The following is an 18364-nucleotide window of genomic DNA, read 5'->3' as shown; positions in this document are numbered from 1 at the left end:
AGAGTGGATTTGCCTTTAGTAAATCAACCCCATTCTGTTTTTCTTAAACTTGTCACTCTTTTTTTGGTTATAGTGCAAAAAATAAAAAACTCAGAGGTGATCAAATACCACCAAAAGAAAGCTCTATTCATTTGGGTACAATTTTGCATGATCGCACAATTGTTATTCAAAATGTTACAGCGCTGAAAACTGAAAATTAGCCTGGGCAGGAAGAAAGTGAAAATGCCCTCTATTGATGTGGTTAAAAACCATTAGATGTGGTGGCTGCATCAGTTTTTTTTAGGCCATTTCCTCTGTTAACACTTGGTGATCTGGCCAGTAACACACCTCCTGTACTAGAGTGCTTACACTCTGGATGAAGGAGAACCCTCCCTTTGGATAGCAGCATTGTCAGTCTGGGGGAAGTGGAGTGTTAGAGGTACTAGCAGATTTAGATATACTAACAAATTGAAACCAAATTCCAGCTCATACCTTATAAGCTGTCGCAACAAACATTTTTTTTTTCCTTTAGGGATAAAGGTTCTACATAAATAAAATTAAAAAGCTGAAGATTTTTTTAGCATATCTATTAGTGTTAAATGGTTTGTCTTTTTAAAAAAAACAACAGACTTACTGGCTTGATCACAAGATGAAAATATAAGAAAGAAAGCCCTAAAAAAAGAAAATGAATGCAACCATCACATCTAAGAAGCTGCAATATAACAAATGTTTGCTTTAATACTGTTAATGTTAACTGTTTAATACCACTATAAAAAGGAGGAGCACTGCACTTACAGATTTAGATGGTAGAATCCCAAACAATGGAAACATTAGGGCTGGGATAAAAGCTGTCACAGACAGAGGCAAAGCTTCCGACAGCCAGAAGATAGCCACTACGAACAGTACATATGCACATTCTGCCTCCTGTAACAAGAGAAGCACAAGATCAGGGTTACATGGAATCCTCCGTGAAGGTGTTTTTTTCTCTTTTCTTATAAAGGGATTCAGACACAAATTAAAAGAGACGTATGGAAATCAGAAAAACAAAGAAATCATACTCACCTAGTTGGTTGCAGCACTGATCCAATCTACATCTGTTCTCTGTCTCCTCTAAGACAGAGAACTTAGCGATCAAACACAGCTGATCACTCAGCTCTCAGTCTTCAGCCTGCAGAAAGCTGCTGATTGTCACTCACCGTTTCTCTGCTCTGCCCCTCCAGCACTTACTGGAGAGCTGGGCTGTGGAGGGGGCCGGAGCGGCTGGCTCAGCCTCTCAGCAGCATGCTGAGAGGCTGAGCCAGCTCCTGTCTCAAGCTTCTGGGTGGATCCTGGCCATATCATGGGGACCTTATCAGAGCCTGGGCCCGCTGTGTGACATCACCCAACAGCTGGCTCTAACACGATGTCGCCTGAAAATGAGTCACAGGAGTGAAGAATGAACTGCACTCCTGTGACCCACAGAAGAAGTATAGCCAAAAAAGCTTTGACAATACTTCTCCTTTAAAACACCTGAATGATTAGGCTCTGGTGGAAAAAAACCCAGACGCAGGTATAGTATTCTAACTCCACAGTAGCAACTCTGGAGTCTTTTCATAAAAACGGGATAAGCCACAATAGTGACTATCATGGCTTATCTCTACTGTGCAGAGGTTTATGCAACTGTGATGAGGAGTGGAGATGCTGTTCTCCACTTCCCATCACAGTACAATGAGAAACAGCCAGTGAATGCAATGCAAACAACTAGTTTATTAAAGTGTGATAGAAACACCTGACTGGCCATTTGCATAAATTATCTTCCTACTTGCATAAATCACGTATATCTTTATTTTGTGTTTATACTAAGGTACTGCCATTTTTGACACATTGTTGGCACAAATATTACCACTGACAGTAACCAACCAAGTCCCAAACCAGCAGTGAAACAAATTGGTTATTTGGGTGTTTTTTGGTGACTGTGAAATTTAGTTTATAAGGTAAAATGAAGAGATAAAAGTAGCAGAGCAATTTGGAAGAGTAGAAGGGAAATAGAATATGCATCATGTTTCTGATCATACCAGCAAGATAGTAATGAAAAATAAATACTAGTTAAGTCAGAAGACAGTTATATGGAATGAATATATAGTTTCTACATAAAGTTTACAGGAAAGGTAGAGTGTACAGCAGTTGTAGCTAATTGTATATAAGATACTCTTATAATAGCCTTTAGAGAAAGTATGAAGGAGCTCATGTTAGGGTTGCCACCTGTCCGGGATTCACCTGGACAGTCTGGGTTATGAATCATGTGTCTGGGTTTCAGTCCACCTGAAACCCAGACACATTGTTCAGACAGGAATATGGCTCGGAAAAGGCCTTGAGAGGAGGGTGAGGTGGCACTATGTGCACAGGCATTATTATTCTCTTTGGAGTGCCCAAAGGTGTCCCAGGTCTGTTAAATCCTATAGTGTATACCTCAACAAAAAAAATGTACTGTAAGCTGCTAAAGTGTTCAGGTTTGGCTTGAAGAAAAAGTGGCAATATTAACTCCTGTGGATCTCAATAAAGCCATCTATATAAGGAAAAAAACAAAACAATTTGAAGAAAATGAATATGTTTATGAATACAATTAAAGGGTTAAAGGGTTACTAAACCTGTGTTTTGTTTTTAAATAAAAAACAAGTCATACTTACCTCCACTGTGTAGTTTGTTTTGCACAGAGTGGCCATGATCTTCCTTTTCTGGGGTCCCCCGGAAACCACCTAGGAGACGCGCTCTCCCTGGGGATTACCATGCGGGCGGGCTCCCGAGTCCAGCTTTTGCATCCATAGACACAGAAAGCCAGACTCTGCCCTGCCCCCCGGCGCCCACGTCATTTAATTTGATCGACAGCAGTGGGAACCAATGGCTTCCTCTGTTTTCTCTATCATTGCTTGGGCATCCCCAGTAAATATTAGGCCAGGTTTTATATATACCTGTATATATATATATATATATATATATATATATATATATATATATATATATATATATATATATATACACATATATATATATACATATACTCTGTGGGTTGACTTACTGGAGCATGCAAAATCTGGTGTAGCTTTGCATAGAAACCAATTAGCTTCCAGGTTTTATTGCCAAGCTTACTTGAACAAGCTGAAGTTAGACTTTAATTGGCTACCCCACACAGCTGCACCAGATTTTGCACTCTCCAGTTGTAGTAAATCAACGCCTATATGTATACATATACAGTGTATATATACACATTCCTCCCAACTTTTTGAGATGGGAACGAGGGACACCGATTAGCAAAAGTATGTGGGCGTAGGAGGATTAAAGGAGAATTAAAGGATTAAAGGAGAATTCAAATTATTAGTTAAACCCACAAGTGCTTTTTTACCACTACTATTCCTTTATACTAGCTTTGGAATTTTACAAATGTAGCAATTTAAAAATAAGGTGAATGGTTTAGCACCGTAAAACACGTTTTGAAAGATAAATAGTGCATTTTGTATACAACTATATAGATCAGACCAAAATGAGGGACAAATGAGGAGGAAAAAGGGCAAGAGGGACAATTTTCCAAATCAGGGACAGTCCCAAAGACAGTTGGGAGCTACAGTATGTATACATATACAGTATATATACAGTACACAATATATATATTAAATAGATAGATAGATAAATAGATAGATAGATAGATAGATAGATAGATAGATAGATAGATAGATAGATAGATAGATAGATAGATAGATAGATAGATAGATAGATAGATAGATAGTTTTTGCTTAATATGATAAAGTGATTAAAGTGAATGCAGCTTCATTTAATTCACTAGGCAAAGTGAAAATGTTCTACTCTAGGGATGAGCCGAACACCCCCCTGTTTTTTACAATCCTATATACACACAATCTCATACCTGCAGTTGATCCAGAGGAAGGAAAAAAACCCAGCAAAGCATAAACCAATTTTCTCCAGTGGGGTAAAAAATTCCTTCCTGATCCCTCAAGAGACAATCGGATATTCTCTGGATCAACTTTCACAACTTTATAAATATACCCCGTAAAGTAATACAATAAATGTATCATGTAATCCATATTTGTGTTCAAAAGCAAAACCAAAATTGAAACTGAACATATCGTTAGGCTATATATATTAAAATATTTACACATTCTTCACGAGCAGTAAGTGAGCTTTAAATTAAGCCCTTACTGACCTATGCATTTACAGCTAATGTGGAACAATTTATCCTTGAAGTTCACAACAATAGCACTGAAATTATTATTATTATTATTATTATATTATTATTATACATGATTTATATAGTGCTGACAGTATACGCAGCACTTTACAATATAAAAAGGAGACAATACAGTTATAATACAATAAAATACAGGAGGATTAAGAGAGCCCTGCTCAGAAGGGGCAGGTGGTACAAAAGGGCAACTGTGGGGAATGAGCTGATGGAAGTGGTAGAAGATTAGTTGGAGACATGATAGGCTTTCTTGAAGAGATGAGTTTTCAGGGATCGCCTGAAGGTAGCAAGAGTAAGGGATAGCCGGACAGGTGGAGGTAGTGAGTTCCAGAGGATGGGAGAGGCTCTGGAGAAATCCTGGACACAAGCATGGGAAGAGGAGACGAGAGAGCTTGAGAAGAGCAGAAATTATTAAAGTCATTCTGTCAGTATCTGTAATATAAACCCAGAACAGGAGGTCTGGGAAGGAAAAGAATTACTGCAGTACTTCAGATGTGAACTTGAGAATGAATTGTTCCACAGCATCTATATAAATTAGTGAGAGTTTTAAAACTCATTTACTATTTATTTAATATGTGCAAACATTGTAATATTCATAGCTTGCATAGAAGAACCTTTCCTTCCATTACATTTAAAATGTTTTCTGACAATTTCCCAGCCAAAGGAAATGTGTGCACCTATTCTTTCCCTGTAGTACTCTTGCTCCCAAGAGTTGCTTTTTGACCTTTGCTGGCATTCTTCTGAAATCTGCAGAAAAACTTGCTGACATCATGCTTATTGACAGGGTGTAATTACGTAGTTTGACATGCCTAGCTTTGCTGAAATCAAAAGAGCAGAATCGAGCAGCTTAAAATAAATGTATTTTATTTTAGTAAGCATGTCTTTTCATAGCAATCTTTTAGGTTATTATTAAAGAAAACCTTTCGTTACATATTGAGATATTGAATTTATTTACATTAAAAAGCTGGTTTGTTTAATGGACAAGATATTCCTATTGACATAGCTCATAATATTGTGAAGGTGCCACAGCTGTTCAACTGCCTAGACACCACACATGGAGATAGTCTGTTCCCCCAGCAGCACAATATAAGACCTATGTGCTGGTTTGATGCGGGCCACCTATGGGGCCCTAGCACTTTCTGGCTGTGCATCTCCGTGGGGTGATCTATCAATAATTCTGGCAGATAACATTTTTGATATGCATTTATATATATATTCACACACAACTATTTACTCTTGATATGAGATATATTCTCAGTAGTTTTGCTCATTTACAAATAAAGGATTACAGCTATTTGTTCTCCTTAGATATGCCTCTGAAGAAGGGAATGTTTTCCTGAAACGTGTCTGGCGTTTTGGAGTTCACATTATAAAATCATATATGAAACCTTTGATGTTGTGCAGACTATATATTTACATGTATGATTCCACGCATTGATATATGTATGGATTTTTATACTGTCCTGTAAAACGATTTTGTGTATTATTTTTGTGAATAAATTTGTAATATATTTTTTACTCATATTTTGGTCTGCCTTATGCCGCGTACACACGATCAAACAATCGGGTGGAAAAGTTCGGCAAACTGAAGTCCGCCGGACAATCCCCCCGTGTGTAGCCTCTGGCATACTTTTTTGACCCGAAAGCACGGCGGACTTAGAAAGTAGTTTTGCACTCCAATCTTCCCGCCGGACTCGCATTTCGGCGGACAATCCGGCCGTGTGTGTGCCAGTCCGCTGTACTTTTGAAATGAGCAGACTTTTCCCGCCCGGAGAAAAGTCCGCTCATTTCGAGCGGGTCTCCAGGTAGGCGGGGTCCGCGAAGGAGACGTCGCTAGCCCCGCCACCTGGTATGGACTTAAAGGGGAACCCCCAACGCCGAAAAAAATCGGCGTGGAGGTCCCCCCAGGTCCACATCAGACCCTTGTCCGAGCACGCTACCCGGCCGGCCAGGAAAGGGGGGACGAGCGAGCGCCCCCCCTGAGCCGTACAAGGCTGCGTGCCCTCAACATGGGGGGGTGCCTTGGGGAAGGGGGTATGTTGCCTCGTCGAGTTCTCCGCTCACAATGACGGGGAACGGGCACGCGGTGACTTATATAGGGACATCACTGGATGATGTCCCCGCCTATTATGATGTCGCAGTCCCAGCATCCTCTGGGTCTGTGACACCATAATGGGCGGGGACATCATCCGGCGATGTCCCTATGTAAGTCGCCGCGTGCCCGGTCCCCGTTATTGTGAGCGGAGAACTCGAGGAGGCAACATCTGAAGAAGAAGAAGAAGAGAAGAACAGAAGGCGGCGGCGGCGGCGGCGGTGACAGCGGCGACAGAAGACCGGGCCACCGCCTGTAAAAGAGCTATAAGAAGGTGCGGTGGCCCGACAGAAGAACCGAAGAGGGGGACAAGACCCCCGAAGTCGGAAGAAGAGGGCGGCGGCGAGGAAGAAAGCCGGGCTCCTCCGCTAGTAAAAGAGCTACAAGAAGATAGCGGAGGAGTCCGGCGAGAAAACCCCCGAAGACGGAAGACCCCCAGAGCTGTGCAATAAAATATTTTATCTTGTGTGTTGTGTTTTTTGTACTTTATTTTACAGGTGAATGGGTAGGGGTACATTGTACCCCATACTTATTCACATAGGGTGGGGGGCCAGTATCCGGGGCCCCCTTATTAAAGGGGGCTCCCGGATTCCGATAAGCCCCTCGCCCGCAGAACCCGACAACCAACGGCCAGGGTTGTCGGGGAGAGGCCTTTGTCCTCATCAACATGGGGACAATGTGCTTTGGGGTGGGGGGGCCACGCGGCCCCCTTCCCCAAGGCACCCCCCATGTTGAGGGCACATGGCCTGGTATGGCTCAGGAGGGGGGGCGCTCGCTCGTCCCCACCTTTCCTGGCCGGCCGGGTAGTGTGCTCGGACAAGGGTCTGATGTGGACCTGGGGGGACCCCCACGCCGTTTTTTTTCGGCGTTGGGGTTCCCCTTTAAGTCCATACCAGGTGGCGGGGCCAGCGATGTCTCCTTCGCGGGCCCCGTCTACCTGGAGACGCGCTCGAAATGAGCGGACTTTCCTCCGCGTGTGTGGGCGAGTCCGTTCATTTCAAAAGTACGGCGGATAGTACGGTGGACTTAGTACGCCGTATTAGTCCGCTGAAAAAGTGCCGTGTGTGGGCAAGTAGCTCGTTCGGAAAGTCCGACGGACAGTCTGGTAGGAAGTCCGCCAGACTAAGTCCGTTGATTAGTCGGCTACGTGTGTACGTGGCATTACTGTGATCTCCTTGTCAGGGGATCTTTCTATTTACACGTTTTGGGATGTTGGCAGCAATGATATTGGAAAGTTTGATGCTTTCCTTTATGGTTCATCTCTTATATAAACAGTTTCTTTGCACATTTTGAGGTCATAGATTCTCAGGAAACATATTATTCAGAGTCGATTTTGGATGACATTGCGTCTCTTGTGCAAGAACATGAGGTGCGACAGGCATTCAAGTCTGTAAATAATAGGAAAGCAGAGGGCCTAATGGTATCCCAGGGAGGGTCATTAAAACATATGCAGATCAACTAGCAGATGTCTTTACTAAGATACTAAATCAATCATTATCATTAGCTGTATTTCCAACCTGCTTAAAATCAACTATTATTACTCCAATCCCCAAAACTATGAATGTAGATAGTTTTAAAAGACTGCGTTAACCTCGGTAGATATCAAATGCTTTGAGAGAGTGGTGCTAGGGCGTATTAAAATAGCCTTACCAGACAACCTCGATCCTCATCAGTTTGCTTACAGGGCAAACAGATGCATAGAGGATGCCATTGCCCTTGCATTGCATGGGGCTGTAAGTCATCGTGAGTCCCCTGAAAACTATGTAAGAATGCTGTTTATTGATCACAGTTTGGCATTTAATACCGTTATTTTGGATTTACTAGTTGCTAAAATGCTGAAGTTGAAGTTACCAGGGTCCCTTTGGTTGTGGACAAGGGACTTTCTGGTGAAAAGCCCACAAGTGGTCTGACTAGGTAAATATGTCTCCTCTGAGTGCATTACCAGGACAGGAGTGCCACAGGGTTATGTACTGAGTCCTCTTCTCTACTCGTTATAGACTCATGACTGTGCTCCCTACTTTCCAACAAATAGTGTCATCAAATTTGCAGATGACATTACTATAGTTGGTCGAATTCAGAGTGGGGACGAAGAGTATTACAGGAAAGAGGTTGAAAGAATTGTAGAATGGTGTGAGGACAACAACCTGTTTCTAAACACAGGGAAAACAAAGGAAGTGATATTAGATTTTAGGAGGAAAAAATCTGACTTGTCACCACTCTATATTAAAGGGGAATTAGTGGAGCGAGTCCCTGCTTTTAAGTTTTTAGGTGTTCAGATCACAGAGAATTTAACTTGGTCAGCGAATGTGAGAGCAGTTATTAAAAAGTGTCAGCGATGGTTATATTTTCTGTGACTCCTTAGGAAACATGGTTTAGGTAAAAATATACTAGAGTCCTTTTACCGGTCATCTATTGAAAGTGTGCTGACGTATTGTAATTTGGCCTGGTACTCTTAGCCCTTGTACACACGGTTGGACATTCCGACAACCAAATCCGTTGGATTTTGTCCGACGGATTTTGTCCGACGGATTTTGTCCGAAACTGTTGCATACACACAGTCGGATAAAGGTGTACTTAAGGCGTACTTAATGTGATGACGTTATTTCATTAGGACGGGACTACGTTCAGGCTAGTAGCCAATAGATTTGGTCTAGGAATTTGATTTGAGCATGCGTGGCATTTTGTCCGATTGGAATTCTCTACACATGATCGGACAAAGTCCGATCGGATCATGTTGTCGGAAAATTTTATAGCCCATCTGGAAAACTTGGTCCGTCAGATACTCCGACGGAAACAGTCCGATGGAGCCCACACACTGTCAGATTATCCGACAACACGGTCCTATCGGACATTGTCCATTGGATTGGCCGACCGTGTGTACAAGGGCTAACTGTATGTTAGTACAAAAGGCCGCTTGCCATAAACATTGCACAAAGAGTTGTGGGCTGTAAGTTTGTCTCTATTGACCAAATTTGTCAGTCCCGCTGTGTTGGCAGGGCAGAAAGGATAATGTGCGATTTGTCCCACACTGCACATCATCTTTTTGAACTGCTGCCATCTGGCACCTAGCAATATTAGGGTGAGGACAAACCGTTTCAGGGAAGGTTTTTTTCCCAAGAGCCATTAGGTCAATGGATGAGGTTCTTTAACATAAATATATAGACGGTAGTGATGACTAGCTATCTGCTGTGACAACAGCGGTATGGGGACTAATAAGGTGTGCTTGGCAATTGCTGTTTGTGTTTTACTTTTTATAATGTGAGTGTTTTATATGAAGAAATTTTATTGTGCTTTGTTGCAATGACAATAAAGTAATTATCTTATCTTAAATAGTACCTAAACTCAAACAGGTGAACCAAACATATTGTTGCGCAACTTTTTGTAAAGTCAGAACATTTTTTTTTTTTTTCCAATCTGTTCTGCTTTTGTTCAAAACATATGGACAAGGTATATCCACATACATTTTATTTCCTAAGGTTACAATCTTCAGTTTTTATCACTCTTTCCTGCGCACTTCTGAATTTGACTACAAGCAGCCCTGACAAATCAAAACACTCAAGGGGAGATTTACTAAAACCGGTGCACACAGAATCTGGTGCAGTTGTGCAGAGTAACCAATCAGCTTCTAAGTTTTAGCCTAGGATCACACTCACTGCGGGTTAGAAATCACGCGAGTTCAGTTGAACTCGCACAATTTCAACCCAGCAATGCAGTCCAACTTCAGTGGCAATTTGACAGACATCTGTGCCATTTGCTGCACAGGTGTTTTTAAATTGTCCCCGAAGTCACCAAAAGTAGTATAGGAACTACTTTTGGGAATCGGTGTGGCGTGGCAAAGTCAGCGTTGCAATGCAAGGTTAAATAAAGGTAGTAAGGAGTAAACAATTTTTGCAGCAAAAAATAAGGCAAACCTTCTTTCATTACAGAGCTCTTCAGAACTAAGCTTTCTTTTGAGAAAGTTTAGTACCATTTTAATCAATACATTTTACCCAATATAGTATTGAAATAACACTTTTTTTTAAAGAGAAGGCACTCTGGGACAAATGCCATGTTTGTACAGTTTACAAAATATTGCTAATTTACAATTTTAGAAAATGTGTTGACCTGGAAATTATTCATAATGAATATGGTAATTCTTCACATATTCATTTGTTAACTGATCGCACATTCCAAGCTACACCAGGAGAGTACAGCTGTGATTACCAATGCTAACACCTGTGTGAATGTGAACTGATTAATACAAATACTTTTTTCTATAAGTTGCGATGGTCTAAAAACCTTATTTGTGTGTATAATTATGGAAACATATGCACATGGAAATAAATGCACATGGAGCAGCTATAGTAATCCCTGTTTGTGATTACTAACTGTATGGGGGACTGTGTGACTAGGGAAACACACAGATCAATCTTCTTGCTTAACAGGTAGGCAGATCTCAGTTTCATCCCCTGATAGAATGGAGATCTGCCTTGTTTACTTCGGCAGGTCCTCCTTCTGTCTCTACGGGGAACATTCATGGGCGGCCGGCGGACATCAAATCCACCGGAGCCGCTGATTGGCTCCCCCACTGCTCAATCAGGGCACGCACCTACAAGCGCTAGTGCACGAATCACTGTACCGGTACAGCGATTTGCGCAGCTGAGCCACCTTGCTGCAGTACATCTGCGGCAGGTGGTCGGTAAGTAGTCAATGGGTAATTGTAAATGAGACCAATTATAGAATAACATACTATTTTTGTCTACATTAACACTATCTGTTTTAATAGTAATACTTGTCAAAATAGAAATAGAAAGAAGTGCAGCTTTGTTTTATTACATCTTTTCATTTAACAAGGATCTCCAAACATTCTAAACAAAGGGCCAGTTTAATATCCTCCAGACTCCAGAGGGGCCAGACTGTGGTCAGTGAGAGTAGAAAGTTTTCTGGTATTGGTAACAATCCCCATCATTGGTGTCAGTAGGAGGAATAGTGTCTCATTGTTGGTGTCAGTGGGAGGAATAGTGTCCCATCATTGGTGTCAGTGGGAGGAATAGTGTCCAATCATTGGTGTCAGTGGGATGAATATTCTCCCATCATTGGTGTCAGTGGGATTAATAGTGCAACATCATTGGTGTCAGTAGGAGGAAAGGTGCCCCATCATTGGTGTCAGTGGGAGGAACAGTGTCCCATCATTGATGTCAGTGGGAGGAATAGTGTCCCATCGTTGGTGTCAGTGGGAGGAATAGTGTCCCATCATTGGTGTCAGTGGAAGGAATAGTGCCACATCATTGGTGTCAGTAGGAGTAATGGTGTCCCATCATTGATGTCAGTGGGAGGAATAGCGTCCCATTGTTGGTGTCAGTGGGAGGAATAGTGTCCCATCATTGGTGTCAGTGGGAGGAATAGTGTCCCATCGTTGGTGTCAGTGGGAAGAATAGTGCCACATCATTGGTGTCAGTAGGAGGAATGATGTCCCATCATTGATGTCAGTGGGAGGAATAGTGTCCCACCACTGGTGCCAGTGGGAGGAATAGTGTCCCTAAAGGCCAGATAAAGGCAAACAAAGGGCCGTATCTGGTCCCTGGGCCGCAGTTTGGAGGCTGCAGATCTAAACCTGCATAGATAATAAAATAATTCTCTCAAGGCAATGTTTCCTAAAAAAAATGCTAATTTGTCCCAAAAAACAAAACAAAAAACAATATAGCAACTAAAACTGCTTAGTCTCTAATGCCCCGTACACACGGTCGGACATTCCGACCACAAAATCCGTTGGATTTTTTCAGACGGATTTTGTCTGAAACTGGTGTTGCATACACACTGTTGGACAAAATTTAATGTGGAAACGTTTGTTTGTTATGACGGGATTACGTTCAGGCTAGTAGCCAATAACTTTGGTCTCGTAATTTGATCTGAGCATGCGTGGCACTTTGTCCGATTGAAATTCTCTACAAACGATTGGAAAAAGTCTGATCGGATTTTGTTGTCGAAAATTTGAGATCCTGCTCTCAAATTTTTTCTATCTGAGTTTCCGACGGAAAAAATCCGATAGAGCCCACACACCATTAGGATTTTCTGACAATATAATCCGATCGGACCTTTTCCGTCGGAATTTCCGACCTTGTGTATGGGACATTACGGGTATAAAAGTGCAGGAGCTGATGTGGTCACTTCAAACAGTGTTATGCAGACAACATTTTTTTTCCCTTTAAATAAATCATTAGAACATTACACCTTATTTAGGCCAGTTTCTGTAATATTATGCCGTTACACTGCTTGGGCTGCTACACAACTTGGGCTGGGAGATTGTATAATTTCCCATATTAAAAATATGGCGAATGTTACTTTGATATGGTGAGACTGTGGCAAACAGGGTGGCATCTGTGTTTTAGAACTACAGCCAGTTACACTGTACAACCCAACATTGTGGTGATAGGCAACTTTTTAAAATATACCTCATAGCTTCCAAAACTTACTACTTACATTCCACACAGAGACTAAAATATCAGCATTCAATAAACTAAATAAATACATCAATAAACAATATAATATGAAAGTGGTATGTAATAATAACCATACTTGACAAAAATACTGAACACTCTAGTCAAATTTCTAACAATGGAAAAATATGTGAAAAATTTAAGATACTCTTTGTGTTTTAAAAATTCATTAATTTCAACATATATGTCTGCGCAGGGTGTGCATGCTATCTAGCTCTGAGGAAGACGGTGCACCCCCGAAAAGTGTTAGCGGTACCCTATGTTCTGTGCATGTACATGCACTGTGTTTATGGCTTTTTGTCAGTTGCATTTTGTGAGTACCCACTTTTATAAAAAAATGTATTATTAAATTTTCTCATGTAATGCACTAGCTGAGACATTTAGACAAGCAGTGTCCTAATTAATATAATTTCCTTTTTATAGCACTTTAAAAGACATGATTAAAAGTCTTAAAACAGCAACAGACTCTTTTCCAGTAATAAGAACCCCTGTGTTTCTGTTGGATAGTGGGATGGTGGGTAGGTTTACACTTGCAGCTGTCATTGCTGCACCTCTAAAAACGATCAACATTGAATCGCTTTTCAGAGACATTTGACAGTTGTCTTGGAAGGCTAATGTTGCCTCTGGGATGTCTGTTTAAACCCTTGAAAGGCTTCAGCAGCATGCTTCAACTGCAAGAATTACCCTTAGTTGCAGGGTAGTTGCAGCGCTGCTCTAACCACCAAAATGATTGCATTTGAAAAAGAATTGGTGCTACCCTCCGAACATGACTTTTTGTATAATTTTTGCCACCAGCATATGTTACCCTCCGAACATGGCCTTTGGTATAATTTTTACCCTGGCATATGCACCACTCCCTCTGGCCCCCATGTTAGGTTAGGCAGGATAGCTGAGGGGGCAGTAAAAATGCATATGAACTGCTTGTTTTTAATGCCCCCGGGCTACAAGTGTAAACAAGGCCTTAAAGTGGATGTAAACCTTCTTCTACATCCAGTGAAGTGAACAGCCTCAGATGATACAAACAGATGAAACAAATCTCCCTACATATGTTTTACATGTACTGTATATCTTCTGTCTTCAGCTTGCTATATTCTTTAGAATTCTAACATCGTGCTAGAATTTTCACTTCCTCATTCAGCAGTAGGGGTGGATTTTTGGCTTACACTGGGAGACAGCTGATTGGAGGAAAGGCCCACAACCCCCCTCCACATACTTTTAGCTCTCTGCTAATCTATTTAAAGTACCCACGTCAGCACAAATTTCAGGCTGCTTTTGTCAGAAGTTATCATGCTGATAACAGGGGAACGAAATAGCAGAAAGACACGGGACTTAGGCCTTTGGAGAGAGATAAGAAAACACTACAGATATATGTGCTTAAGTTCAGTTTCATGAATCAGGTTTATATCCACTTTAATAACAGATTGAAAACATAAAAGAGAGACATACAATATGCTTGTTGCTAACATTAATAATTGCAAGCTTACTGTGATAGATGCTTTTAGCAGAACTTTTGAGCCGGCCATACATGGTTAGGTTTTTGTTTGAACGTTTGTACAAAAAGAATGAAAACTCATTCAAATTTTTTTTTTAGCCATCACTGTGACTAAATAAACGTATTACCTTTGAAAGCCCTTAAAGTGGTTGCAAGTCTCTGAAATTAAAAATGAATAGAGTATATCCCTCTATAGCATGTACTTGCCTTAATCCAAAGCACCTAGTGTTTCTATCTCCTCTGTCATTCCGATATCTGCATGACTCACTTCTGACAGGTAATACCAACATAATCTCAGGAGATGACCCCACCCTCCCAGCATATCGAAGGTGATTGACAGCCTCAGTTGTGCATGTTTAACTATAAAACTGTGTAGGGGGGCGTGTTCATTTCCTCAACTCAGATCTACGATTACACTCAGCTTTTCTCACTATGCTTTGCTGTGTATGACATTAGATTCTCCCTCCATGTCTGCTTGAGTGGAGATATATCCTTTGATCTGTGTGTTTTAGAAGGCTGTTGAGAAAAAATGACAGCAGGTAAACAGGTACAACTTGTGTAGGAGGATCTGCTTTATCACTGTGTTTTTATATTTGCATGGAGTACGTCTTTAGTTGTGTTGCTGTTGGCCAATATAACTAATAATATGAATCTAATATAAATGGACTGTTTTACTAAAAGAGTAGAGAGTCTTCACATAATAAATTGTGTTGGTATTCACTGCAAGTATCCAGTCACGTGCAGGTGAAATAGATAAAAATCATGTGAAGCTCCATGGCCTCAATATTTTAATAAATAAGCCTCAATATTTAATTTGCTTAAACATGTGTTACATTATGGATTGTGTAGTATACTAAATGTTTGGAACAAGTTATGATCATCTGGCTATTAAGGTCAACTTTGTATTAAATAAGATATTTATTTGAGGATTAAGAGCTTGACTCTTTTCATTAGCTGGCTAATCTTTCTTAAGTATTTATGATGTTAGGAAAGGCTGAAGTATTACAGATATTTCAATGTCCTGCTTTGTAAATAACTTCCTGTGAGACACCAGGGTTGACTCTGATGGAAGTTGCACTAGTATTATAGTGCATCTGGTTGCTAGGCAACAAAAAAACTCTTATTAAAGCCACCACTTGTACAGCGAGTACAGCTGAAGAGAATACATTTTTTTTATATTTCTGTTTAAATAATAGGTTAACTTTTCTTGTGACCTAAAATATAAATGTGTGGGATCAGAACTTAGGTGTCTTATAAAATGACAGCAAATTGTTAGTGCTAGAAAAGTGCTTCAAGTCATTATTATCTAAATTGCCTATCCTTAAGTCACCTCCAAAATGTAGGAAATGTTTACAGAATATCCACTGCAAATAAACTAGTATTAAATAGGTGACAGGGCTAATTTGATATCTGTGTGGGTACTGGTGTGTGTCCCTGAAGGCAAACAGTGTAAGGTCGTCGACACGCACTCACGCCAACATGGATATCAAAGTGGGAGCAGCAACCACTGTATGTCTGTGCAGCTGCCGCATCCAATTGAAAAGAATAGGACAGCCAGCAAGTGAAAGCATGGAACACCTGAGCATCCCCTGACTGAGTCCCTAGCCCTCAGTGGGACCCCCATGGGATGGCACAAAGTGCTGGGTATCATTTTCTCCTTCCCACCTCTTTTGCAGGTTACTATTGACAATCCCAGCGGAGGGTCTGCATGGCAACAGGAGGTAGATTGGCTGAATTTGACGGGCAGTTGCAGCCCGTGCTTCCTGCTCTCTTAAAAGCCGCCACCTCAGAAGGACTGGACCGTGGCTCCCAGCCTCCCTCTCATCTTATTATTTGAATTTCGTCATGGAGCCTATTTATTGAGGGATTAGTCGTCCACTTTATCTGGACGGACTTTGCAACTAGTTTTGTTTGTTGTTGATGGCTTAACCCACGGATCTCCAAACTATGGCCCTCCAGTTGTTCAGGGACTACAATTCCCGTCATGCCATGTCTGTGAATGTCAGAGTTTTACAACGACTCATGGGGCGAGTAGTTTCGCAACAGCTGGAGGGTCGTAGTTTGGAGATCCCTGAAATTTAGCCAAAGATGGCTATATAATGGATACATGAATCTGTTTATTGATTGTTTTAATTAAGGTTACCCCATAAAAAGCACTGTGGCCAAAATAATTCCAATGAAGTGTGTACGTTTAATTTACTACTGTGTTCTGTGTGTTATTTGCTTTTTAACTCCTTAGTGTTATCTAGGCTTGCGCAATTCATTTTGTTACGAATCAAATTTCGGCCGAATTTTGCATCTTTTGGACATTCGAATTCAACATGATTCGGTAATCCGATAAAGATCTAATGAAACAAAGGTCAACTCAAAGTAAATCTTACAGTCCAATCAGCTTATTCATTTTGTGCTGGAGGTTGGATTACTGGCATTCCTGAGAACTGAGCGAGAAGGGTGTTGTATTGTATTTCAGCAGAGCAGAAGAGATATTGTCATTGTGTGTGTTAAAAGATTCAACAAACGACTTTCCCAACTATGAATCATTATGACGAATATATATACATACATAAATATCGAATTTCAACAAAATATGAACGAAATTATAGCACGTATAATGAATGAATTCAACATGATTCGAGATTCAGTATAACGAATATCGACACTCTACAGAAATAACAAATGATCCGAAAACATATTAGCGTAACATAACGAATATAACAGAACGATATTATGTATTTTAGAAATGACAACGAACTTAAACTAAACTAAATTTTCCGTTGTGCACAAGTCTAGTACTATCCCATGTGGGCAAACACAGCCCTCACGTGCAGTATGCTTTAGTATGCCTGTGTGAACGAAGCCTTAATGTATGATTTTTATTCTATTTCTGTCTTGATGACAGCTTAATATTCTAAACAGGCATGGATAATAGAAAGTCAGAGAGAAGTCAGAACTTCTGAATCTTTCCAAGTTGGTAACTTAGAAAGTTTTAAAGCTATTGGTGCTGTGTGGCAGCCAAATAACTAGCATTTCAGGAGGAGAGGTTAGTAAAAGTTATGCCGCGTACACACGTAGCCGACTCTCTGACGGACTGAGACTGGCGGACTTCCCGCCAGACTGTCTGTCGGACTTTCCGAACGGGCTACTTGCCCACACACGGCACTTTTTCAGTGGACTAATACCGCCCTACTTTTGAAATGAACGGACTCGCCCACACACGCGGAGGAAAGTCTGCTCATTTCGAGCGCGTCTCCAGGTAGGCGGGGCCCGCAAAGGAGACACCGCTGGCCCCGCCACCTGGTATGGACTTAAAGGGGAACCCCAACGCTGAAAAAAATCGGCGTGGGGGCCCCCCCAAGTCCACAACAGACCCTTGTCCGAGCACGCTACCCGGCCGGCCAGGAAAGGAGGGGCGAGCGAGCGCCCCCCTCCTGAGTCGTACCAGGCCACGTGCACTCAACATGGGGGGTGCCTTGGGGAAGGGGGGCCACGTGGCCCCCCCACCCCAAAGCACCTTGTCCCCATGTTGATGAGGACAAGGGCCACTTCCCGACAACCCTGGCCGTTGGTTGTCAGGGTCTGCGGGCGGGGGGCTTATCGGAATCCGGGAGCCCCTTTAATAAAGGGGCCCCCGGATACCGGCCCCCCACCCTATGTGAATGAGTATGGGGTACAATGTACCCCTACCCATTCACCTGTAAAATAAAGTACAAAAAAAACACAACACACAAGATAAAATAGTTTATTGCACAGCTCCGGGGGTCTTCCGTCTTCGGGGGTCTTCTCGCCGGACTCCTCCGCTATCTTCTTTTAGCTCTTTTGCTAGCAGAGGAGCCCGGCATTCTTCTTAGTCGCCGCGGCCTCTCCTTCTGACTTCAGGGGTCTTGTCCCCCTCTTCGGTTCTTCTGCCGGGCCACTGCGCCTTCTTATAGCTCTTTTACAGGCGGTGGCCCGGTCTTCTGTCGCTGCCGCCACCACCGCCGCCGCCGCCTTCCGTTCTTCTTCTTCTTCTCCTTCTCCTGGAGATGTTGACTCAAAGCTCTCTCCGGCCGCAATGCCAGGGACGCGGTTGATGTCACATGGGTTGATGTCAC

General features: G+C 41.9%; 1 protein-coding gene across 3 annotated transcripts in view; it reads right to left on the bottom strand.

Annotated features, from left to right (window-relative positions):
* The window catches only part of SLC13A1 (solute carrier family 13 member 1), a 168211-nt gene that overhangs the window by 73692 nt on the left and 76155 nt on the right, over positions 1-18364 (bottom strand). For all 3 annotated transcript variants that reach the window (XM_077473472.1, XM_077473473.1, XM_077473474.1), the window contains exon 3: positions 775-903. In XM_077473472.1, the coding sequence (XP_077329598.1) occupies positions 775-903 (129 nt within the window). The remainder of the gene's footprint in view (positions 1-774; positions 904-18364) is intronic.

The sequence above is a fragment of the Lithobates pipiens genome, unplaced genomic scaffold (genome assembly GCF_037356315.1).
Source record: "Lithobates pipiens isolate NorthernLeopardFrog02 unplaced genomic scaffold, aLitPip1_a1.2 Scaffold_8, whole genome shotgun sequence".
Taxonomy (NCBI): Eukaryota; Metazoa; Chordata; class Amphibia; order Anura; family Ranidae; genus Lithobates; species Lithobates pipiens.
Note: the sequence above shows the minus strand (reverse complement) of the source record. Positions and strands in the feature narration are given on the sequence as shown.